The sequence below is a fragment of the Kryptolebias marmoratus genome, linkage group LG9 (genome assembly GCF_001649575.2).
Source record: "Kryptolebias marmoratus isolate JLee-2015 linkage group LG9, ASM164957v2, whole genome shotgun sequence".
Taxonomy (NCBI): Eukaryota; Metazoa; Chordata; class Actinopteri; order Cyprinodontiformes; family Rivulidae; genus Kryptolebias; species Kryptolebias marmoratus.
Window position 1 is genome coordinate 23,659,413 of NC_051438.1, and position 24,160 is coordinate 23,683,572.

General features: G+C 40.4%; 3 protein-coding genes across 5 annotated transcripts; 1 reads left to right on the forward strand and 2 right to left on the reverse strand.

Moving 5' to 3' along the window:
- Positions 1-1,135: 1,135 nt before the first annotated feature.
- grxcr1a (glutaredoxin and cysteine rich domain containing 1 a) lies at positions 1,136-6,803 on the forward strand. Its single transcript, XM_017408214.3, has 4 exons — positions 1,136-1,674; positions 3,682-3,921; positions 3,996-4,061; positions 5,780-6,803. Exons 1-4 carry the CDS (start codon positions 1,276-1,278, stop codon positions 5,957-5,959), a joined length of 885 nt encoding a protein of 294 aa, XP_017263703.1. The 5' UTR covers positions 1,136-1,275; the 3' UTR covers positions 5,960-6,803.
- Positions 6,804-9,236: 2,433 nt separating this feature from the next.
- On the reverse strand, positions 9,237-18,129 carry slc30a9 (solute carrier family 30 member 9). The gene is made up of 18 exons (XM_017408031.3): positions 17,991-18,129; positions 17,453-17,587; positions 17,160-17,348; positions 16,722-16,769; positions 16,514-16,613; positions 16,151-16,243; positions 15,941-16,023; positions 15,169-15,227; positions 14,659-14,726; positions 13,800-13,958; positions 13,407-13,542; positions 13,288-13,327; positions 13,132-13,203; positions 12,487-12,594; positions 12,162-12,327; positions 11,738-11,867; positions 10,616-10,729; positions 9,237-10,476 (listed from the first exon to the last, which is right to left on the reverse strand). The coding sequence occupies exons 2-18, from the start codon at positions 17,559-17,561 to the stop codon at positions 10,432-10,434; spliced, it is 1,719 nt and encodes a 572-aa protein (XP_017263520.1). The 5' UTR covers positions 17,562-17,587; positions 17,991-18,129; the 3' UTR covers positions 9,237-10,431.
- Positions 18,130-18,772: 643 nt separating this feature from the next.
- Positions 18,773-24,154, reverse strand: gsr (glutathione reductase). Of its 3 annotated transcripts, none has more exons than XM_025004177.2 (13): positions 24,138-24,154; positions 23,380-23,551; positions 22,485-22,511; positions 22,295-22,383; positions 21,888-21,957; positions 21,604-21,751; positions 21,450-21,504; positions 21,273-21,372; positions 20,942-21,193; positions 20,518-20,629; positions 20,127-20,258; positions 19,879-20,012; positions 18,773-19,742 (listed from the first exon to the last, which is right to left on the reverse strand). In XM_025004177.2, exons 2-13 carry the CDS (start codon positions 23,518-23,520, stop codon positions 19,593-19,595), a joined length of 1,410 nt encoding a protein of 469 aa, XP_024859945.1. In that variant the 5' UTR covers positions 23,521-23,551; positions 24,138-24,154; the 3' UTR covers positions 18,773-19,592. The 3 variants fall into 3 exon arrangements, with proteins under 3 accessions (XP_024859945.1, XP_017263497.1, XP_017263496.1); XM_017408008.3 differs by lacking the exon at positions 24,138-24,154 and adding an exon at positions 23,875-24,015; XM_017408007.3 differs by lacking the exon at positions 24,138-24,154 and having other exon boundaries at positions 23,380-23,786.
- Positions 24,155-24,160: the final 6 nt, after the last annotated feature.

A 24,160-nucleotide genomic window follows, 5' to 3' on the forward strand; every position in this document is an offset into this window, starting at 1 on the left:
ACACTGTCTGATCATTTCTGAGCCCCCTCAGGGAACACCTGCACTCACTCTTTGGCTGTTTGAGGAATATCCCCTTACCTCAGGACAGCCCATCATCCTTCTGCCTGTACAGCATGACATGTAACAAGATGATGATTTATAGGTCGCTTTGTCTCCCTTCGCAGGAATATATGTTGGAGCTTAAAGTTACTTCTTTTTTTAAAATCTCTGCCTGCTTGCTAAAGAAATTTTACTTGAACTCTTAAATTCTAACTTAAAAATTAGACAACGATGTGGAATAGGTCCTGACTATATCACTGATGGGAAAAACATTATGATGTGGCCACAAATTGATAAAATCCTGACTTATAGAAAGAGCTAAAGTGACTGAAAATATATTAAATGTTAAACTTACTGCCCATAGTTGTTTACCTACTCTGACTAGGGCTAGCCTAATGTAGACTAATGTTACTCAAGCTTTCTGTGCTTTCTGTTGGATTCAGCCGAGAGCTTTGTTTACATTAAGTGTGGACCTGCATTTTGGAATTACAAATCAATATATCTGGAAAACTACTGGAGAAAACTTTAAACTGGAACCATTTCATATAGTTAAGGATGGCCTTTTTCACATATGATTTCATAAATTTGCAGCGAGAACCTTTAATCACTTGTAGATGCCAACCCAATGATTACTTTCTGAAAGTTTCATTAAACAAATAGTTTTTTTTAATTGGATAAAACCCGGTCACATACTGACTGTAATCCATTATGTAGAAACCATAAGTGTCTGTGTAAACTTGCCAATTCAGCATTTAAACAGTCAATCATCTGCAGAGTTTTAGATCAGTCTATCCAGAGGAGAGATATTTCAGTCTGAGCCAAAGAGGTGGAAATTTTATTCTGCTGCATGTGGTTAAAAGTGATCTTTTTTTCCTCTCAGGTCATTTATCACAGTTTGTATAGAAGAGGAAATGTTTATTAGTTTGATTAAATTGTATAAAGTCCTTCTGTTAACGTCTTCCGTCAAAGCTTCAGTGAAAACTCTGTAAAGTGTGATGAATAATTCAAAGGATGATATCATTTTACCTGAGATAAGCCTGTTTGGTTGCCATGGTAGAAATGCATGTATTATTTACTGGTTGTGTCAGTGTGACTGGAAGGCAGCTTACAGTCGTTTTTAGATCTCTCTGTACAGTTGGGGATTAAACCTGGTAGTAATCCATGAGAAACCAAACGGAGTGTCTGAGCTGAGTGTTTACCTCCGAATGAGAGGAGGAATGAAGCAGAGGGTCTGCGATGGAGGGGACAGAGCCGACAGCAGGACAGGAGAGGCCACAGAGGCGGGTGAGGTTCCGCGTGGCTTCGGGGAACAGCGGCCGGGTGCTGAAGGAGATGTTCAAGGATGAGGGGCCCTCGGACTCCTTGGATTCAGACTGCACCAGCAGCTCGGACGCAGAGCGGGCCAGCACCCCCTCCACGACGGGAGATATTCACGGACACCTGTTTGGATACCTGGGCTCCGAGCTGGACGACAGCGGGAGCGAGCCCGATGAACTGCTCATGTACGCGGGGGCCACCAAGGACTGGATGTTCACCACCAAGAGGGTCAACATCCTGAGTAAAAACGGGACAGTTAGAGGGGTCAGACACAAAGTCAGCGCAGGTCAGGCGCTCTTTGAAAACCTTCCTAATGCTGTAAGTACCTGAACTCCGGTCTAACCTGTCGCCTTTAATCACTTCATTGGCTGAATGGTTTCAGGACAGTTCCCCGTCTGACAGAAGCTACATGCAGGTGTGGGACGAGAACAAAAGCTCACAACAGAGGTCACGGAACAATTAAAGATTAATGATGCATTTCATTAAGCATTTCAGGAGAAACTCATCAGGTTAATGAATTCAGCACTGCTTTCTAGTGTCCTTGCACTGACTGCGGCCGAAGCAACTGACAGCAAACCTGATGTAAAAAGTCAGAAACAACTGGAAATATATACGATTCCACCGATTTATCAAACTAAAACTCCTCAGCATGTTGAAGGGAGATTATCTGCCTTGTAAAGTGGAGACTAAATGCTTATCAAGGCTGAATGCATCATTCCCAATTCAAAGGAAAAGTCTGTTTCTGTTAATCAAAAGTAATGCATTAAAATTTTAATTTTAAACTATTTGTTTTACATTGCTGAACCTCATTATCGCCTGCTGCTGAAAGGTGGGCAAAAATAAGAGAAAGATATAAAAAGATAAACTCAATACAGTTTTACAAAAATAAAAAAATTAAAATGGGCAAGTTTCAGTGAGAAGGATAGCTGGTCTGTCAGCACTGATCAGAAATCATAAAGTTTTTAACTTTTGAGAGTCCTGCTCCAAACTGCTCATTTAAATGAAAACTGGAAAACAGTTATGGACTGAAAATACATTCTTATCTTTGAAAAAATTTAAAGAAAATCTAGCACTAGTCTTGTAAATTGTAATGGTTTGAAAATGGCCTCTTAACTCTCAAAAGTATTACCCAATGTGAGTTTATTTTAATGTAATCTGGCACAAGTCACAGTAAATTATTTGATGAATCGTTCTTGATGTTTACTGGAAATAAAATCTGGAAACAGTGTTCCTCATCTGAAAATTGTTGTTGAGATTTGACCTTTTGTTTGAAGGTTTGCTGAGGGGTTTAATCAGCTGTAACAAAAAAGTACTTTAAAAAGTATCCAAAACCTGAAATATTTTGGAAAATTCAGCAAATTCATATTAAAGCGTGGCAATGTATTCTTAATTTGCCTCCAAAATACAATCAGTCTTCACAAACAGCCATCAGTTATTACATCTGAATATTTTTTTTGTTTAACTTCGTGACATGTTTTGAATTTAGTTTAAATATCCCAGCCTGATGTTTTAAATTCCCTTTTTTCTTCGTAAATCTGCATTTTATTTGTATCTGTCTCCATCTTATGACTGCCTGAGTGACAACAAAAAAGACAAAACAAACAAAAAAATTAAAATATGCAGCTGCTATCTGCATCTGCATCTATCTATCTATCTATCTATCTATCTATCTATCTATCTATCTATCTATCTATCTATCTATCTATCTATCTATCTATCTATCTATCTATCTATCTATCTATCTATCTATCTATCTATCTATCTATCTATCTATCTATCTATCTATCTATCTATCTATCTATCTATCAGCAACAATAAGAGATGTCACAAGTAGAATATCTGTAAAACTGACTGAATTATAGTCATTTTTGTGATTTTGTTTTAAGTAAAAGCAACATTTTAAACACAGATCTTACAGAATCTGTTAGCACTCAGAATATATGTTGGCCCACGACTAACACACTGAATTTTAGGTTACTATCTGTAAAATTGATGGATTTATAGCTGTTTTGTGTGTGTGTGTTTTGAGGTGAGTTGGCTGGGGCAGCCATCTTGAATCACGGTAGTCAGTTGAAGTGGTAGATCCATTGATCACTGCATGCAAGTTTGAAAAAAAAAAAATACAATCCAGTGGTTCATGAGATATTTTGGTAACAGACACAGGCAAACACATTGGTGTCTGTCTTTGCTTTCAGCAGCAGGTGATAACTGTAGTGGAGGAATCAGTGTGTAATCAACCTGCAGGTTCTGATGACAGTCAGACGCTGACAGACGGTTCATGATTATCCCCAGAGAACAACTCAGTCTCTCTTTTCTTCCTCACAGATGGGGTTATCTGTGGAGTTTGGGCGGATCGTGATCTTCACCACCAGTTTCCGTGTGGTGAGGACGACGTTTGAGCGCTGCGAGCTGGTCAGAAAGATCTTCCAGAACCACAGGGTGAGGTTTGTGGAGAAGAACATCGCCCTGGACAACGAGTACGGGAAGGAGCTGGAGGAGCGGTGCAAACGTGTGGGTGAACCTCCCTCACTGCCAGTCGTCTTCATTGACGGACACTACCTCGGGGTCAGTCCCACTTACTCTGTTCTGCTGAAGTCACATGGCAGTATCTTGGTTCTGACAGCCCACTTGTTCTGCAGGGTGCTGAGAAGATACTTGGCATGAATGAATCAGGAGAGCTGCAAGATCTTCTGACAAAAATTGAGGTTGGTTTAGTTTCTAGTGACCACCTTAAAAATGATGTAATGAGCCAGAGAAAAGACATTTTGGTGAAAAAGCAGAGTGAATGCTGAGTGGTGGATGAGTGCTGATGTTTGCTGAAGAAGCTGAAACTGAGTTGTAAAAGTTAAAAAAGTAGAACACGAGCTGAAACACTAGCTAATAGCACTAGCTCAAAGCAGCAAAAAGTTAAGTAAAAGCTAAAGTTGCAAAATGTTAGTTAAAAATAGCAAAGGACTGGGGAAAAGCTAAAAGTAGCAGAATGGCGGCTAAAAACAACAAGTAGTATGAAAAGTCAAAAATAGCCGCAGTAAACTGAAACAGAACAATGTTTTTGAAGGAACTGAGGAGATATAAATGTATGTATGTATAAATGTATTTCTGTAGGGAACAGGTTTGTAAATAAAGTCAAACATTCTGAAAATGATAAATGTTTCAAAAACAAAAGTCAGAGAACCCAGCTCCTGAATGAGCTGAATGTTTTAATATATAAATGGCTAAAATAGCACAAATTATGCAGTTAGATCGAAGAAAAAAAAAAAACGTACAAAAAACAAAGAAAGAAAAACAACAGTGTTAGTGCTGACTCAGCATTATTAATTTTAGTCAGAACAGATGGATTTCCTGAGCATCAGTTCCAGTCAACCCTCTGGGTTTATCCACACAGATGGTAAATAATTTAAATGTTTTCATTGTTCAGTCTGAGCTTTGTGACTTAATAAAGCACAGAGAGGTTGTTATCATGAAAAATTTAGTGTTTTTATTTGTTCAAAACCATTGAGACGAGCCGTCTGGCTTGTCATGTCATCAGTGAAACCTGAGCAAACTGCACCAATAATCTGCCAGCTGTAATGGAGGTGGTGGAGGAGGTGGAGGTGGAGGTACTGATTCATTTGTTCAGAGCAAACGACTCTGAGGCACAAACTCTGATTGTAAAAAGTGTTTTTGTTCCAAACTGAACTGCAGCAGCATCATTCACAAACAAGCAGTGACCTTTTCTCTTGTTTTGGGTTTATTTGAATTTAAGTCTCCTCCCTAAAAAAACCCATAAAAATAAAAGAAATAAAAATGAAAAATTTAAGACAAATCAGTCTGATGACATTTAAGTCATACATTGTTCCTGTGGGACGTTTAAAAATGTGCAGCTCTGAAAGGTCAGACATTCAGTAATCAGTCCAGGTCGTATGCTCTCAAAATATTTAGAAAATAATTGTGTGACATTTTGGAAAATGCACTCATTTATTTCTGTCATGGATGTTATCAGTTGTTGAAATGTAAAACTAAAGCCAGGGGGAAAAAACTTCTCTAAATAGTTTGGTAACAAGCAGAAAAGTTCAGAGTCTAACATCTGTACAAGTTTTAACCTCTTTTTTTGTTTGTTTAATGGGTTTTTATAAACCAAAAGTAAAAATAAACCCATTTACTGTACATTAATGGGACAAAAATAGCAGCCAGATTGTTCTATTTTGGTTAAATTAACATAAAAGTAACCAACCTGTCAGTCAAGTATGAAAGAGTTGGAACATTCTGTAAAATACAAATATAGAAAAGAGGAAATACCTCAAAGTATTTAGGGGGTTGTAATGACAAAACAGAGATATTTTAGTTCTTAAAAAGCACATCATTTGAATTTGTCCCCAACAAAGTTAAGATGTAGAAAACATTCTTGATTCACACCTAAATGCTAATTTGATCTCGTTCTTAGAGGGTACAGCAGCCCCAGACGTGCCAGACCTGTGGAGGCTTCGCCTTCATCCCGTGCCCGATGTGCCATGGCAGCAAGATGTCTGTGTTTCGGAACTGCTTCACGGATTCCTTCAAAGCCCTCAAATGCACTTCCTGCAATGAAAACGGCCTGCAGCCCTGTGCAAGCTGCAGCCAGTGAGGATGTTAAGTGCCTGGACCGAACATCCTTCCTTCCTCTTCAGGATTACTGGTCCTGAAACCTGACCTGGACTGAAACACAGGCACAGCAGGAACCCTTCTCCATGGCCATTGTAGTAAAGATAATTGGAATTTCCTAATAAAATCTGTGAACTTGTTGATTTGTGCTGTAATATTGATGTTAATGTGTTGTCTTGTCTCACAGATGACGAAGTCTCTCGGTACAGTCTGTCCACAGAAGGGTTGTGAACTAGTTTACCCTCCGGGAAATCTAAGCTTGTAAGTAAGGAGGCTGCCTAATTCACGAGTCTTTCGTCACTAATCCCGTATCAGACCCAGTTTGGGACAACAGACACCCAGGACAAACAGTGAAAGTCAGGGCTCAGTTTTCAGACAGCAGAAAGTCACAAACTGGAACTTTGCTCACAGCGACGCACAAAAATGTATCCAAAAAATACACGATCAACTTATAGTACTATGTATTCAATAGCATTGAAGATACTTAATACCATCAGAAAAGCATCTGATAGGCTCCACAATGTTTCTGCAGCATGTCAAAAGAGCTGTTTTGCTCCAGGTTTAGGATCTGAGTTATCTTTGAACTGACACTTCTGTCTCTGGGACACTCGCTGTGAGAATCTGCAAAACCCTCAACAAAAATATGAGCTGGAAAGTATGAAACTGAAACCAAACCATGGCCAAAATCAGACTTTTATTATTGTTTTACATGCAGTATTCACAATCAGACCATCATCACGTCATTAGGACTGATTTGTATTTCATAACTGTTCAGGAAAACTCAAATACCTTTCTCAGCCCGTTATCATCAAGATTAAAAACATGATTTTTGCAACATAATTTTGATTGATATCTCATATAAAATATGATACATCAGTCAAAATTAAAAGACAGCATCTATTATTATGACATGTATTAAGACATGTTTATGTTAAGTCATGATTATGAAATGATAATTTGAGATAAATCTTTTATTTAAATATTTTTCCTCAATGGATGAATAAAGAATCCATCTGTTATTTTGAGTCGGTTCTTAGTGAAAACTATAAAGTTATGAGAAAGTGAGTTATACAAATCATAATTATGAGATACTTACAGTGGCTTAGCAAGCTAAAATGAGGAGATGGCAGTTTATACTATCTCAGAATTATGACTTAATATTTAATATTTATGACTAAGTATGCTAGCTCATGTTTGTGATTTAGCAGTTGCACTTATAATCTCATACTTATAGAGTGTAATCTCTAAATGATGTCTTAGTTAACTGACTTAGTATCCTATAATTATGATTTAGCATCTCATAATTATGCATCATCTCCAAATTATGACTTGTTGGATTTTATCATAAAGACTTAGCATTTCATAATGGTAACTATCTAGAAGTTATGACTTAGTATCTCATATTTATGACTTAGTACACAAGCTCATGTTTGTGATTTCGCAATTGTACTTATAATCTCATAATTAAAGGGTGCAAATCTCCAAATTATGGCTTAGTTAACTTAGTATCTCATAAATATAACTCAATATCCTACAGATATGATTTGGCACTTCATAATTATGCATCATCTCCAAGTTATGACTTGGCACCTCATGATTAGGACTCAGTAGACTATCTCATATTTATGACCTGACATCTTCACTTACCATCTAATAATGATGAGATACCATCTCAAAATTATGACTTATTGGATTTTATCATGAAGACTTAGCATTTCATGACAATGATCTTGAAGTTATGACCTAGTATCTCATATCTTAGCAAAAAACATATATAGTATGACTTAGAATTTCCAAATATGATATTATGAGATGCTAATATCTCATACTTAGATACAATATTAGTCCTAATTTTGAGATAATATCTCAGAGTGGCAGAAATAATCATCTAAATGAAGGAGTTATTACTTTTTCTCCCAGAGTTAAATATAATTTATCCCAGATTGGGATTTTCTCTGGAGAAACAAAACATTTTAGCTCTCCTGACAGTGGAAACCAAACGACGTGTCCTCGTGCAGCCAACGTTTCCCGCCGTTCCGGTGGTGCTCATCTGGCGGGTGACGTCATGGCCTCCTCGTGGCTCAGTCCCTCGGCTGTCATAGCCCTGTACAATGCTGCTTGAACATGATGAGAGACAAGGCAGCACCGTAAAGAGGCTGAAAGTCGAGAGCAGGGAGGGAGGAAGACTTCACTCATCTTCATCAGAGGAAGCTGCTGCACCCGCGACTCGAGCCACCATCCTCTTCATCATCTTCATCANGGGGGGGGGGGGGACAGAGGAAACAGCCGGTCAGATTTATTAATGACATCGTGTAAAAATAAAAGGTGGTTTTATCTGCTGGCTTTAACAGAACCGGGCTCTGATGGAGGGAGGCGGGCTGAGAGCGCCCCCACCTGGGCGCTGATGGAGATGAGAAGACAAGAGACACAGAGGGAGGAAAAAAAAAAAAACACCAAATGCATCGACAATATGATCCAAATGGTTTATTAAATCTGCGAAGAATGAATGAAAGCAGCAGACACAGATGTGTTTGCATTTCTTTGTAATAAAAAAAGCGATGAGCCACATCAGTCTGACAGGATTGATTGTCTTCTTTTTTTTAAAGAATCAATGTGAATAATAACAATAATCTGCTCGGAGGAGACAGGATGGGCAGTGGCACACACTGACCTGGGAATGGCACGACGAGACATGACACGGATGATGCGCGCAACACCCAAAGACCTGAACACAACATGAACGGCTTTAAAAACCTGCAGAGTGGGGGGCTGGGGACGGTCCGCACTGTGTCCTGCTCTCCAAGCTCGACGAAAATAGAAAAAAAAATTTAAAAAGCAGAAAAAAATTTAGATGGTTTCTGTGGAGTAGTGGAGCGTGGTCCGGCCGCGGAGCTGTGCGTAATGTTTTGAATGGTCGGTCAATGCGCAGACTGGTTGGAAATGACTGTTTTTATTGACGTCAGCGTACAGCCTGGTCCCCCCCCCCCCACACACACACACAACCCATTCCTCCTCTCTCACATCCTCCACAACTGCACCATCTAATGGTTTTACATTTCAGTCAACCATCTGAGCTTCAAACAGGAAACAGCTCTCCAGTTTAAGAAAAAAAAATCTGAAATCATCCCACCTGCAAAAATCTTAACATCCAAAAAAAAAACCCCCACACACCTTGAGTTCACACCTGACAGGTTTACAAAGGTCACACAGTTTACATGACACCTTTAAGTCCATCACACACACAAAATAAAGCGACATGATTTAATAAATTATTCCAAATTTATTCCAAGTCCTTCAGAAGTCGCAACATGAGGTGACATATTTCACTTCATAAAATATATATTTCAATCCTCTGGCCCACCTCCTTGAACCGGAGCTGCAACTGCATGCAGACCCAAAAAAACCAAAAACAAAAAGCACGCTCACTCTGCATGTTTTACACAGAACATTCAGCACTAAACACAGAGATGTTGATAGTTTACCACATGAAGATTTACGTCTGCTGGAGCAGCTCTTTTATTCGTTCGATGAGTTTCGTCATGAAAAACCTGGACTTTATGTTCAGTAGAAAAGGAGAGAGAGACTTCTTCCTCCTCCTCAGGGCTTCGATTTAGGAACAACAGTCATCTGCTGATCAGCTGAAAACCTCCAGACACCCAGAGACCTCAGAGCTGAACAGCAAACTTTACAGCTGTCATAAAGAAAAGTAAAAACAAAAGTCTATAATGTCATTTTTAGCTAAATCTGGTGCTTTAAACCCATATCATCTCCATCAGTCTATTTCTTTAACTTGTTTTCATGAATTATTACAATAAGACGACAAATTATTGTAAATATAAATGTTTTTAATTGCTTCTTTTGTCTATATTAGTTAACTCTTCATCTCTAATATCTAATAAGAAGCTTTAATAACACAATTTAACTTGTGTATTTTTCTGTAATAGTAGTAAAAAATCCACCATCGTTGCAGCCTGGAGCCATCTTTCTTAAGTTTTTAACGTTTACAAAAGCACTAACGTTGTCTAGTCGTTAAATAAATCTTGTTTAAATATGTTTCCTCCGCTCTACTGAAGGAAACCCCATCACTGCGGTTCAAGCAGAACTTTAAAGTAAAGCACAAAGTCTGGGAAATGATCCTGGTCCTCTTCAGATACGAAACCAGACACACAACTGGAGGAATGTGAGCAGAAGCGAAAACACACCGAGGATCCCACACTTCCTCCTGAAATTCAAGGAAACTCGTAACAATCCAGCTGTTTCCCAGAACCAGTCAAACTTCAGTGGATCTCTGGTGGGATCATCTCTCCGTCCCGTTCGGGCGTGTTTTTGTTTCCGGACTAAGACTTGACAAGTTGTTCTGGGTTGTTTGTGGTGGTCAGAGTAAGAGGGAGGGATTGGCCGTCGTTTCTTCTTCTAATGTTCTTCTAGGAGCTGCAGGATGATTCCTCAGAGCTACTACAGAATCTCCAGGTCTACATGACGAACCTCCGGGTTACGTTGCTGCGAAGACAAGAAACAGTCACTAAATCTTACTTCAGGTGTCTTTTAAATACTTTTCTTTTTACCATCTATTCATTACATTCTGCTCAGCAGTAAAAACAAGTTTCTTGGTTTTAAAAAATAAAGACTTTGATCCCACCTTGAGTTCCTTCTCCAAGCGGTCCACCTCGGCTCCCAGCGTATCGATGATGTTCTCCCCGTGTTTCAGCATGAAGTTCTCCAGCTCTTCAGGTGTTCTCACCTGCTGAATTTCCTGCAGACGCAATCAAAACACACACATACTGGACATCAGCCACTTCCAAAACGTATCTTACAAAGGTTTGCAACCCTCTAGATCACGTGTCAAACTGTTCAGATGTCTTCATGCTGGTTTAAATAAAAGACTTGTGGACATGCTGCTGGAGGACTTGATGAATTGGTGAAGAGGTAATTAAACCATTTGAATCAGGTGCGTTGGAGCAGAAAAACCTAAAACTTCCAGGACAGCAGCCCTCGAGGCCTGGAGTCTGACACCCCTGCTCTAGATTTAATGTATCTATGTTGCCTTCGATCTCTTCATGTATTCATTCTGCTCTGGAAACAACAATTATGGTGCCGTTTCCTTCATACAGCAAGATTTCTCCAGACTCTGTCGTCAGCAGACTTAAATTGTTTTTCCAAGGCTAAGATATTGTTTTAAAAACATCTGTAGTGTAGTCAACTTATGACGGTGTGAATAAAAAAGAACAACTAATACATGTACCATATGTGGGCATTTTTAAAAACACGGTTTGCCTCACTCAGTTCTTAAAGAATCAAAATCCATCAGGACAACACCATTTACAAAATAAACACATTTCTTTAAGGCTCAACGATTCAATACATAATCCAGTGAAGGTCAGACCTGAGTCAAAACAGAGGAAACCACCTGGGAAGAGTTATTCCCTTTTTTTTCTGAAGAAATCCATAAAACTTTATTTAAAAAGCTTCTAAAACCAGAACTTTTTATAGCAAAACTTAAAGCTGCTCTCCAAAATAAAAGCAGGTAAAAATCTAAATAAAATGCTTCAGCACAGGCAACTAAAATGTATTATTGTTCACATATTTGACTTCAACATAAGTAGACAGAGTGATGAGATGTTTAAACTGTCTGTGTGTCACAATGACAATAAAAAAAGGAACAGGGTACAGTTTGAATCAAAAGTAAATAAAATAAGAAAAGAAAAAGGATTGTATTTTGAGAATACAGAGATGTACAGTAAATTAAAAAGTAAAAACTTACATTAAGGATTAGGTCAATGTCTTGTTTTTCCAGATAAGACCTCGTCACCACCCGGCCGTCAAAGTCAACCTCAGCCTTGAAGCGAACTTTACTCAGACCCATATCCGTGGCCTTCACATCGTGGATGGCTCTGCTCACAGAAAAATAAAGCCTTGGTACGAAATCTCCCCAAAACATCACTTCTACGCAGGATTTCTGCTGCATGAAGTGTTCAATACGTGACGGAGGAGATAAAGTGAACAAAAACTCTGGATGATTGTTCACAGTTTAACACGGACAGTTTCCTTTTAAAGAACCAAACACGAGGAATACATTTTACTGCTCTCTGTCTCTTAAATCTATTAAGTTAAGGAAATAATCAGCAGATAAAAACCATTATCAAATTGGCTGTCAGGAAGGTTGTTGTGTTTGTCTTCTTGCTGACCTTACAGCTGGATCGTTCTCCAGGAACTCTGTAAGCTTCTGCACACGCTCCGCCTGTATGGAGCGTCCCAGCAGCGCCTCGGTGTTGGTGTAGATCAGGAAGGCTGAGACAGTGCCCAGCAGCGTGCCCACGCCGAGAGAGCCCAGACTGTCATAGTACGGGTTACCTGAAACCACCAACAAACTGTGATGTGGAAGAGCCAGCACTGAAATGAGTCTCACTAACATGAGATGAGATTGTCCTGCTAGAAGTGTGCTCTACCAGGTGTAAGAGAAGTGCAGACAGGGCTGGAAGGACTCAGGAGAACAAACAGATCTTTGTTTACCTGTGAGTGAGGTGAGCCCCATGCAGCCAGCAGCCAAAATGACTCCAAACACGGCAGCAGCATCTTCCAGCAGCACCACGTTGGTGCTGGGGTCTCGACTCTGCATTACTGCACAAAACCATACAGGACATCAAATCAGCTTGTTTTAGGTGACTCTGTTTGCAAACAGTGACGTTAGTATTAGGGATGGGGTTTTTGAATTTGTCAGGTAATTTTCCCTTTTTGTATTAATATTCAACAACATTTATATTTATTCATTTTCACCGGTCCAATGAATCAATGTGGACGCTCTAATCCTTTCAAAATAAAACACAATGACTGTAAGAGGCAGGGACGCTTCGAGCTGTTTCTCTTATTTATTTTCCTTCAGGAGGTGGGAGGCAGTACCACCTCCCTTTTCCAGCACACCGACTGGAAAAGCCTTGTTAGGAAACATCATGGCGTGTTTTTACCAGGTACCAGTGTTAAAAAAATACAAACCAAAAGACATTCCTGATGGTTTCATAGCTAACATAAGGTTTTGTTTTACTACCATGATGGAAGGTGTATTTACTGTGGTATAGAGTCCACGCAGTTTATCACAAACACTTTATTACTTGAACAATATGTTAACACGTCCTTGTGGCAGATTTCAGCTGCACATACCATATTCATAAAACGATATCCCTTGCTGGCGGGCGCTCTTCTTGATCTCATTAATTGCAACTAGTAAGGTGGCTGAGAAGGAAAAACAAAAGGATGTTTCAACTCAAAACGTCAAATCTCAGCTGAAATGTTCAAAGTTTATGATGTGGAACCAACCTCCTTCAGACACCAGCGAGCCCGCCAAAATACAATAAGCCTGGAAGAGTCAAACCTACACGTTGGTATTTTATAATAATATATTCTGATAAAACAACAAGAGCGGTGCAAACACTTACCCACAGCAAAGACTCAATGGGCTCCGGGTGCAGCAATCCCATAATACCGTGATACCAGGAGAGACCTGCTCCCATCATAAAAATACCTACTCCACTGATCAGAGAGGCGATGTAGCGCATATTGGTAAAACCATAACTGAGAAGAGCAAGAGTCAACATTCAGGTTAATCATATTTACATGTACGCACTCTGTGTGGTCCTAAACATTTATATTTAAAGGGAAAAAGTAGGGTAACTATCACAAACCTCCCAAAGGTTTTTATTTAACCATAATTATTCTGCATCAACAGGTTTACGTTTGCAAATCTGCGTGGTAACTGGTTTAAGTTCATTATTTCCGCCTTTTGGTGACCGGGTGGGCCTAAAAGCAGCACAGCCGGGCGTGGTGCTTACGGGTGAATGGCGTCCGGGTTGCGAACAGACTGGCTGATTCCCAGCGCGAGCAGGGCCTGGTTGCAGGTGTCAGCCAGGGAGTGGATGGCCTCTGAGAACATGCTGGCTGATCCAGTGTAGACCCAAGCCAGAAGCTTGAAGAAGAAATTCAACCCATTGCTGAAGACGAGAAGAAAACACACAACGGAATCAAGAGCTGGAAACTGAAAGTGATGCTTCAAACCAGTTTTACACTCTGATGAAAGGTTTGCTGAACTTGTTGAATCCTGTGAGTTCGTGTGTTCATGTGACTCCACACGTCCTCTAACACAATCACCCTAATCTAACGGCCAACATGTGACACCGAGTTCCCATTCCCCACCCACCGCATTCCTTTTAAAAACTCGAGTGTCTCTGAGGTGGTGTCAAACCGAGTGCAGGGAAAAACCTTTAGAGAATCTGACAAAGAACAGCGCATTGGTAACGTCTTCAGACAACTTTCCTTTTGTTATATTTAAGTTTGTTGTTAAACTGAATATTTTTGTACAGATTTATCTACATACGGTTTTGTGCAGCAACAAAAACAGCTGGAAAACATCAGTAACCAGCTGTTCTTCTCTTTAGAGATGATCTGCTGTTTTTCCTTTGTTCAGTAAATCTACTTTGGGACAAGTTTACTGGAGTCAAACTGTAGGAAGGTCAGAGTGAACGCTTATACAAGTAGGGCATGATTTCTGACATCCTTACGGACACTTAAACGTGAGACCTTACTGTGAACAGACACTTTTAGTTCCTGTGTGTCTAATTATGAGACAAATTCATGGTAAAAACCACACAAACTGTAGAAACGAGGGAGTTCGAGAAGAGTGGGAAAACTTACATGCAAATGGCAACCATGACCACCTTCCCTGGACCCTGAAGAAATGTTGTTCTCTTGCCTGATCGTGGCTTCATGAAACAAAAATATTATAATCAGTAAATAAGGCACCACTTATCAGCAGATAAACACAGCTTGTCAGTCATTTTGGTGGATAATGGTTTCACAGTAGTTACATCGATTTAGACATTTCATACTGTTTATATTTAAAGTTTCTGCCCTGCTTTCACTAATAATGCTCTCTGGATGGATGTTCTGGCAAAACAAGCCAGCAGAGTACAGAATATACCATGACATACCAGACAGGTGAAGTACAGTCCTGCCACTAAAATAACAGCATCGTACAGTAAAGAGAGGGGACCGCATGAATGTAATTGTCATACAGTTGCTGTGACCCCTGTAACGGAGACAAAGGTCACACAAACACAACCAGCTGCGGTGATGGAAATGTTTTTCTTCACATGAGGCAGAGAATAAGTCGGGTTATCACAGAGCAGCGGCAGACCTTCTCACCTTAGTGTTTCCCCAAAAGTCTTTGTATTCTTTCAACAGCTGCTGGTTCCGAAAAATATCTGCCAGTCAGAAGACAAATGGTACAAGTTTTACTATTTCTTAGCAAGTTAATTCACCACAACACACACAAAAAAAAGAGCTAAAATAACAGCTAGAAGACAAATCTGTACTTGAAGATGTTACACAAAAAAGAGAACTTAAACAACTGTCAAATTTAACTTATTTTTATTTTATTTGTAGTTTAAACTTCTGTTAAGGAAAATAATTAAAGAAAACAGAGTTTCGCTCAGCCAGAGGGAGGGAGCAAATAAAGAACCAAAAATATATGTTATATGGATTTTACTCAAAGTTTAACTGCCTTATTGCCTCCAGAATGAAGCTGTTGTACAGTAAGTTGTTTCATCTTCATTGCCATAGTTACTGAGCTGGTTGTAATAACTTTAGCAGTACTGTCATGTATCAGTAAAGTAAAGAACCAAGGACTGAGCACACATCCATGAGGGATCCCTGTGTTCAGTTTGATGGGGTGTAATGCCAGCATGTACTGCTGACTGTCTGTTGACACTTGGTATTATGATTAACAAAACATGGTAAATGTTTAAGTTTAAATCTTTAACTGTTTTTAGTTCAATGTTAAATAATAAGACTAAATGTAAAAAATGCAGCAAGATGTTGATTAATTTCGCTAAATGACACCATTGTTCTCCAGAGGACATTATTGCTTTTTATGTCCAATAAAAAGCAAAACCAAGGAGTGAAATGAAAATCTTACTCTCTTGGTATTCCCGCTCCACCTCTTTTCGGAGATTCCTCTCTCGGCCCAGAGCTTCGTGGCTCCCCCATACATCTAGTGCTCTAAAGTGCGGACAGAAAATGGGCTCGATTACCAGACAAAAGAGAAAATAGGTATCTGAGTGGCGGTTTAAAGAATAACTTGTTCAGAGACAAACTGTGATGTGAAGTAGAAGAGTTTAACACTAACTTGGCCTCAACGTCTGAACGCAAAAACACAGTGAAAGCCTCTGTGTCGTCATGAGGGCTGCGCCTTCGGATCTTACGGAGCTGCTCCAAATCACTGTGAGTGTGGAGAGAGGGAGAGAGAGGGGGGGGGGCGGAAGGCAAAGACACGTGAATAAAGCCGAGTTTAGCAGTGACAGAAAGTTTTCAGAGGAGCTAATTAGAACAGCATGCTTACTTATTAACCCACAAAAATCTGCCCTGTAGTTAAATCCAGGAACGCAGACAGACTCTTTACTCAGTCTGCTCAGCATCCAGCATATAAAGATAAATGTTTTTACATCATAAAAAAAAAACAAAATGTGAAACAAAGAGAAAGAGGAGTTACCTTGGCTTGAGGCAAAACTCATTCATGGCTCTGACTGCAGTGATGAAGTTGTTCTGAGTGTATTTGGCTCCATATTCCCTTTTCTTGAGGACAGCTCGGACTGTGTGGAACAAAAGCAGATTTATTCAGAAAAGGTAACAATCTAATGACCAAAACAACAAAAAAAAACAGTTTATATATTAGGAAAATAATCCAAACCACTAGTTACCTTTGACTTGAATTGTCTCAGCTTTCGTCAGGCCTTGAGGCGGTTTACCTAAGATGGCAAAGATTTTAATTTAATCAGCGCTACCTAAATTTAGAGGAACTTTTCAGGGATAAACTTTTACAAAAACTATTAAATTCTCGTCATATATATATTTTAAGTGTTCAAGTTCTAGGTTTTGTTATATGTTTTTAATTGAGTTAAGTAACTCTGTTACAGTTTTGCTACATAGAAAACACTTATTGGCCCAAAATAATATTTAACAAAGAAATTGTGTTGTATGCCTGGCATTGGCTGCCCTCATTTGTAAAGATCGGTATGGGCCATAGGAAAAAATAAAATGGTGGACCACTATGTGATGCGGTCAATCTTAAAGTGGATCAATGAAACCCCTGCAGTTCACATCCAACTACCACAGGACATGGAAACATTCAGGTTTACCTGGGGTGACTTTAGCTGCACTCGACCCAACCTTTTCTGATGGAGGAGAGCGGCCCGGCTGTGGTTTTGGGGGATCATCTTTACTGTTGCCAGAAGAAGAGCAGTACTGGACATTACCCAAGCCCAAGGAGGCAACCCGGGAGTCTGGAAGGCTGAGCCATAAGCTGTGCATGCCTCCGCTCTGGCAACCTGTGCACCACAGTGTTTTAACAGCTCGCCTCTCGTACAGATCAGGTTTAAGGTGAGATCAGAGCAGAGATTAACAGTCAGAGCTCCCAGAGGAGCCAGCTCACCGTGACACGGCTGCGGGAACCTGAAGGACCGATGGGACAGATGGGATCTGTGCTGCAGGGACACTCTGCAGAAGACTTGCCATGGTCTGTGGGCCAGGCTGGGGAACATCCTCGATGCTGAAGTGCAGAAATGTGCTGGGCAGAATCACAAACGTTCCGGTCACTTTCGAGTTATCATACCACTAGTCAACTTAACCTCCTCCCTGTCTCCTGACAGATTAACGCTGGCAAATATCCTCTCAGGTTCAGACAGTATTATCAGTCAGAAACGTTAGCATGGATTAAAAACAAACATGCATCTGAAACACAGATGACATGTATGTCAAACTAAGGGAAACTACTAAAATGACTGTCACTCGATCGGTCAAAACCGCTTGACTAAAGCCGACTCCGTCCCACAAAACCAGTTGAATGACAAGCCAGACATTCAGCTAACTACTAGCATGTTAAGCTAACGCTAAGTGCTTCATAAAATGTAAATTTACATAAAAGTAGCTACTAGGTGCAATTAGATCAAGTTGCTGTGACACATAAATACCTTTTTACGGTGATTCTGATTGTTCATAATCGGTGCCCATTCTGAAAATCTACAGTAAAGTGCTCATAACACCGCCGCTAATTCTACAAACACAGACCCACGTGACCCGTTACGTCAAAGTGACGCAAACTCTTCTTCTTAAAAATGGAGTTTATTAGCGGTCGTGAGCCAACTTAAAGTCTCATTATCGCCACCTACTGGTCTGCAGTCAGGATCAGTACGTAAACAGGACAAAATGTAAACAGAAATGAGATTATATTCCATATTTTAGTCTTCTTTAAATATTTAAAGGTCATCTGATTTAATGTCTTCACGTTTACTAATCCCAATAATGTAGGATATGTAATATGAAAAGGCTGGAACTATATATATATATATATATATATATATATATATATATATATACACAATGTCTATTTTTTACTTTTGAAAGAGCCATAGTTTGTTGTTATTTCAGGGTGGTATTGATCACTAGTTCTCCAGTCTTTTAAAGTTTGTCTTTGAATGAGAACTAAGTGACAAATACAAAAAATAAAACATTCATCTGAAAATTAATAGGAACTAGAATAAAAAAAGCAAAAACAAAAACAACCACAGCCAAAAAAACAAGTGGCTCCTTAAAAATATATTTTCTTTGCACAATATTTTACATTGAAATCTATCAATTTAAACTTAAAATTTCACTATATTTAAATTTTCTTAAATGTTATGTAAATAGCATATAAAATGGCAAGTGTTATCAAGATTGTTTGTCTCAAGAGATTATATAAAGAATCAAGTGATTACCTCTTTGTGTTTTTAATAATTTACTTCATATTTCATAAGAAGATAAAATTTTGCATGAAAAATAGGAAACATCAAGAAAATATAAAAGTTAAAAACCATGTATGATTACACCAGAAACCTCTGCAAGGATACAACATTCATACAATGTGCAACTGAACAGAAGTCACCTATTAGGTTACAGCTGGATTATAGTTAGATTTTTATTAGCAACTAAAAAAAGCTTCATCACTGCTCATCAAACCAGTAAAGGGTTTGTTTATTTAACATGTGAGATTGTTAGAATGTATTTTGAAGTTCCTTAAGTCGGATCAGGTATTCATCTCCCCCTGCTTAAATAAAAGAAGTGCTTCAGTCTTTGCCCAACCCAGATCAGTTAGAACCACACAAAGAGAAGGGCTATTTGACACTGAAGCAACAAGAGGAGCTGACACCAAATATGCAGACAATGATCCCAGTGCTTCAGAAGAAATTGGCTCTTTTAGAGCAGTACAGTAGAAATGCATCATGACTCTGTGTGTAGTGTTTTAAGGTTTGACAAATGACTAACAAGTCAAACACACTGTCTACAGTCTCTTAATCATCGTACCTGCAGAGGTTTTACTAAACTGAATTCAGAGTTTTCAACCAGCATTCAAGACCTACATTACAATTCCAGAGGGCCAAATTTCAGTCAATTAAAATAAAAAAGTCAAAGCAAATGATCAAATAAGGTCCTTTAAAGGATAGAAAGTGTAAGTAGATTCATAAAGCAAGTCGTTGAGCCTGGAGGAGCGACTCAGTCCTGATGAAACCAAGATGGCAGGAGTCGAGTTTGCATCAACGCATCGTAACAAACTCCTCAGATGAGGTCGGGTGAATGGCAACAGTGTTGTCAAAGTCTGCTTTGGTGGCACCCATTTTGATGGCCACGGCGAATCCCTGCAGCATCTCGTCGCAGCCGAGGCCCTGCATGTGCAAGCCCACCACCTGGGAACACCACCCAGTCCGGGTTTTTAAAATGATCCCAAACACTTTGTGCATGACAGATTTAAAAACGTAAGGAAATATATATATATATATATATAAATAAACGTTTTGTTTTAATGGAACAGATGGCTCCTACCTTCTCCTCTTTGCCCACACACACCAGCTTCATGATGCACTGGCTCCTCCTACTCGTGATGGCGTGATACATCGGAGTGAAGGAGGTTTTGTAGATCTTTACATTCTCCTTTCCATTGGTTTTAATGGCTTCATCTGTGGAATAAACACAGGACTTCGAGTCAGACTGTTAATGGTGCTAAACTTCCACGAGATAAAAGTTAATTCCAGTAGTTGTGTGCTGGAGTAGTTTCTGACAGGAGAACTCACCCTCTGTGAGGCCCACAGTACCAATGGGTGGATGGCTGAACACCACCGTCGGGATGCTGGAATAATCCATCTTGGAGTCCTTCTTGCCCTCAAACAGTCTGTGTGCCAACTTCCTGCCTGCAGCAATGGCCACTGCCCCCAAAAAGTGACACAAGTTAGCTTTAATTAACAATAACTGTGCTCCCAAAACCCACCAAGTTTTAGATATTATAAAAAAAGCTTCTGCTAAAATGTCTCCTTGTTCTTACAGTAAATTTATTCTGAGAAGTTTAGGATTTTATTCAACTTTAGAATTCTGTAATGTGAAAAGTCATTTCTGTTACAGATGAGAGGAGTGCCTACTGTAATAAAACATCTCGTAAGAAGAAAGCGATCTGCGTTTTTCTCCTACCAGGCGTGAGGAGAGCTTTGCCACAAACATCCCCCAGACCATAGATCCCCGACCGGGTCGTGTTCTGGAATTCGTCCACAATAATGTGGCCTCTTTCATCAACGTCCACGCCCTGAAAGGCAGAAAGGCAAACCGTTACGAAGCTATTAATTATAAATGAAACATAAAGATGTACAGCGGTCAGGAGAACAGGATCAAACTGTAAAACTGATGAAGACGAGAGGACTCCTGTATTTTCCAGAGGCTGATGGAAACCTTGACTGTGGCTGTTTCTGTTTGTCTTTAAAGCAACATTAATTAAATCTGAGTAAATGTTTAACTACATTAAAGCACTAATTCTAGATAAGGATTATTTGTCTCCCTTGTCTCTCGAGCTGCAACCAGTTCAGACTGAGCTGATGGTGCTGATGGTGCGGACGCTTACCAAGCTGCCGATGTTCAGCCCGGACGTGTTGGGCTTCCTGCCGATGGCCCACAGGAGGCAGTCCACTCCCTCTATGGTGCCGACCTTCTCGTCGTTCTTCTTCTCCGGGTCTTTGGTGACGATGGTGACCTCCAGGCCTCTGTCCGTTTTACTCACACACTTCACCTGAGAGTTCTTCCACAGATCGACGCCGTTGTTCTGCAGCTCCTTGGTGCAGTTCGTGCTGATGAGTGAGTCGAAGCTCCTCAAAACCTACAACACGGACACACGAAGACACGCCGCTCAATGACAGCACGACGCTGAGAGGATTATCTGCCGTTTGGTGTCTTACTCCTGACTGGCGAATAATCAGGGATGTTTTGGAGCCCAGGGTGGCAAGAATCCCAGCCATTTCCACGGCGATGTAACCCGCACCCACAACCACACTGCGCCTGCAGGAAAACAGCTTTTAATTTCCTTGTGGTATTAAAAAAACCCCACAAAAAAAATAAAGATGTAAAAAGCTTACTTTGGGAGGGTTTCCAGCTCAAAAAAGCCATCACTAGTGATGCCCAGACTGGCTCCTAAAATTGTAAATAATAATTTGCACACATCAGTAAAAAAATATAAATTTAATTCAAAGATTTTTCGGCTCAAAGTGAAACGTCAGCATGACGAGTTACCTGGAACTTCGTCATCACTCATGACAGAAGGCTGCCCTCCGGTGGCGATGAGGATGTGAGGCGCCGTGAACCTTCTTCCGTTGACCTCCACGGTGGGCTCAGGCTCATCTGTGAACCTGGCATAACCTTGAATGGTTTGGATTTTAGCCTGGAAACGAGCAGACATCGTTACTTTTCACCTTGACTGTTTCCACACCTCCATGTTGTTTGAAAAATAAATAAATAAAATTAAATCCCCCCTTGACCAAGTCAAAAGATTCAAACTAACGGGGGCTGAAACCTACCTTGTCCAGATTGTTGCGATAAATCTGATTTAGACGAGAAATGTAAGCGTCTCTTTTGGCCTTTAGAATTCTGCAAACACAAAATAAAGATCAAAACATTTCCTCTGTGACGAATCACTCAAAAAGATTTGTCTTATATGATCGTTTAGAGAACCCTGAAGCTTCTTCAGAGTATTTCAGAACACTGTTTAATTTTTCACTGTCACTAATTCAAGCTTGAGTGAAAATAAAAAATGAAGTAGGCGTGTTTTTGCTGAATCACTCCCGCTCTGAAGCTTATCTTTAACGGCCATCAGCTGTGTGCAAAAGTAAAGAAACAAAAGGAGCAACGGTTGGAAATGAACATCACTTTGTTTCAGGATCTTCAGGTTTTTAAAGAGCTCCTTGTAGCTGAAACAGATACTTACTCCCAGCTGAACTTAACGTTTTCAGCATCAAAGCCGTAATCTCCGTGATCGTGCAGATACTCGGCATGAACGGCTGCGTTCCACATGACCTGCAGAAATATGAGAAGAACATGTGACCGTTTTTAAATAAACTCTTCGGGGGTCTTAGTTGCTACAGGAATAATAATAAAATAAAATAAAAACACACTACCTTCTTTGGAACACATCCAACATTGACCTGAGGACAAACATGAAGCATATCGTAAAATCAGTTAAATCTTATAAAGACACCATCTTGTATAAAAGAAATGTTTAAACATTAAATGAAAACGTCTCTAACTCTGCGTCGCAGCATTAAACGAATCTGAAGAGGAGGAGAGGAAGGGTTCACAGACTCTTCTGTAAATACAGGAAGCAAACAGTCTGACCGGTTGATGAGAAATCCTTTTTTTTCTAAACTATTTGTTTCAACAGTCTGTGAAATATTCAGTAATTTCCTCGTTTAAAACCAAAAACAGGAAGTGAATCGTTTTGATGCAATCAAAGAGTTTAGGAGGTCTGAATGAAATCTGCAGCAAAAAGAAAATAGATTTTACCACAAGCCAGAAGGTGTGTTATCACTGACTTCAGCTCGTTTATGATGCATATCGCCAGGGAGTTAAATTAATATCTGTTTGGGTCAAACCCTGCAAATAAAGTTGTCCCGTCTCACAGGACACTCTGCTCAGAGTATGTGTTATGGATGACCCTCAGCTACCACCACACCAAACCTCAGCTCAGTGTCTGCAAAGCTGACTGAGTTACAGCCATTTGTGTGTGCGCTGATATCGACTAGCTGCGGCGGCCATCTTGATGTGGAGTTGGTTCCAAAAGTTAATCAGCTGTAGACGCACAACCAGTGGTTAATGTCTGAAAGTTTCATAAAAATCCGCCCCGTGGTTCATGAGATATTTTGCTAACAGACGCCACAGCTGTTAGAGCAGATCTCGCGTTAGCTCTCGGAGCCCAATCTGGGGACGACGCTCAGCCACCACCAGTCCATGTTCGAGCTGAAGCCTGTAGTTGCTGTAGCCGTGGCTGTGTCGGTGCTTCCGGGTCGTACTCACGCAGGTACCTCCGAGTTTGTGGCTCTCGATCACGGCGGTGTTCGCCCTGAGCTCCGCCGCCCGTCGAGCCCCGGCCAGACCCCCGGAGCCGCCGCCGATCACCAGGAAGTCGAAGCGGGTCGTCTCCGAGCCCGAGGCCATGGTGCTGCCGCGGCGGACAACAGCTCCGTGTCTGAGAAAGGACGAGAAAGGCTGGAGTCGGAGAGCGAAGCGAGCCGTCGGCGCTGTGCTCCGGGTTAGCCGGGTTAATGTTGCCATAACCAGGAAGTCGGTGCAGACCGACCGGTTATCGGGGGAATGGGAGGGTCAAGTGAAAGCCACTGCTGCGTCATTGTGAATCGCAACAATAGTGTGTAAATCCCAGAAACAGTGTTTTACAATAGTCGGAGTGACCCTCACATCACAGCAGGAGCTGTGGGGCTACAACAACACATCACACCTGCAGCAAACATCTAATTAAATCTGGATTTAGAAATCATTATCGGCATTACCCACCTCCGTAAAGACACTGCTGCTAGTAACTTGCAGGTTATTTTAAGCAACATGTTGCCCTTTTTTTAATTTTTCTGATATTTCAATTCAGCGTACTCTCGGCGCCGTGTGTTTTTTACCTCCTCCTGCCTCGTCAAATCTGAGTCAGTCTGTAAATGTTTACAAATGTGACCGTTATGGATAACTTCCACGGCGCCTAACGTGTTTTGCCGAGAGAGTTACGTTGTTTTTCCCTGTAAGCGTATGATAAATACATGGTAAATTACCACAGAGAAGATGGGATGTCGGC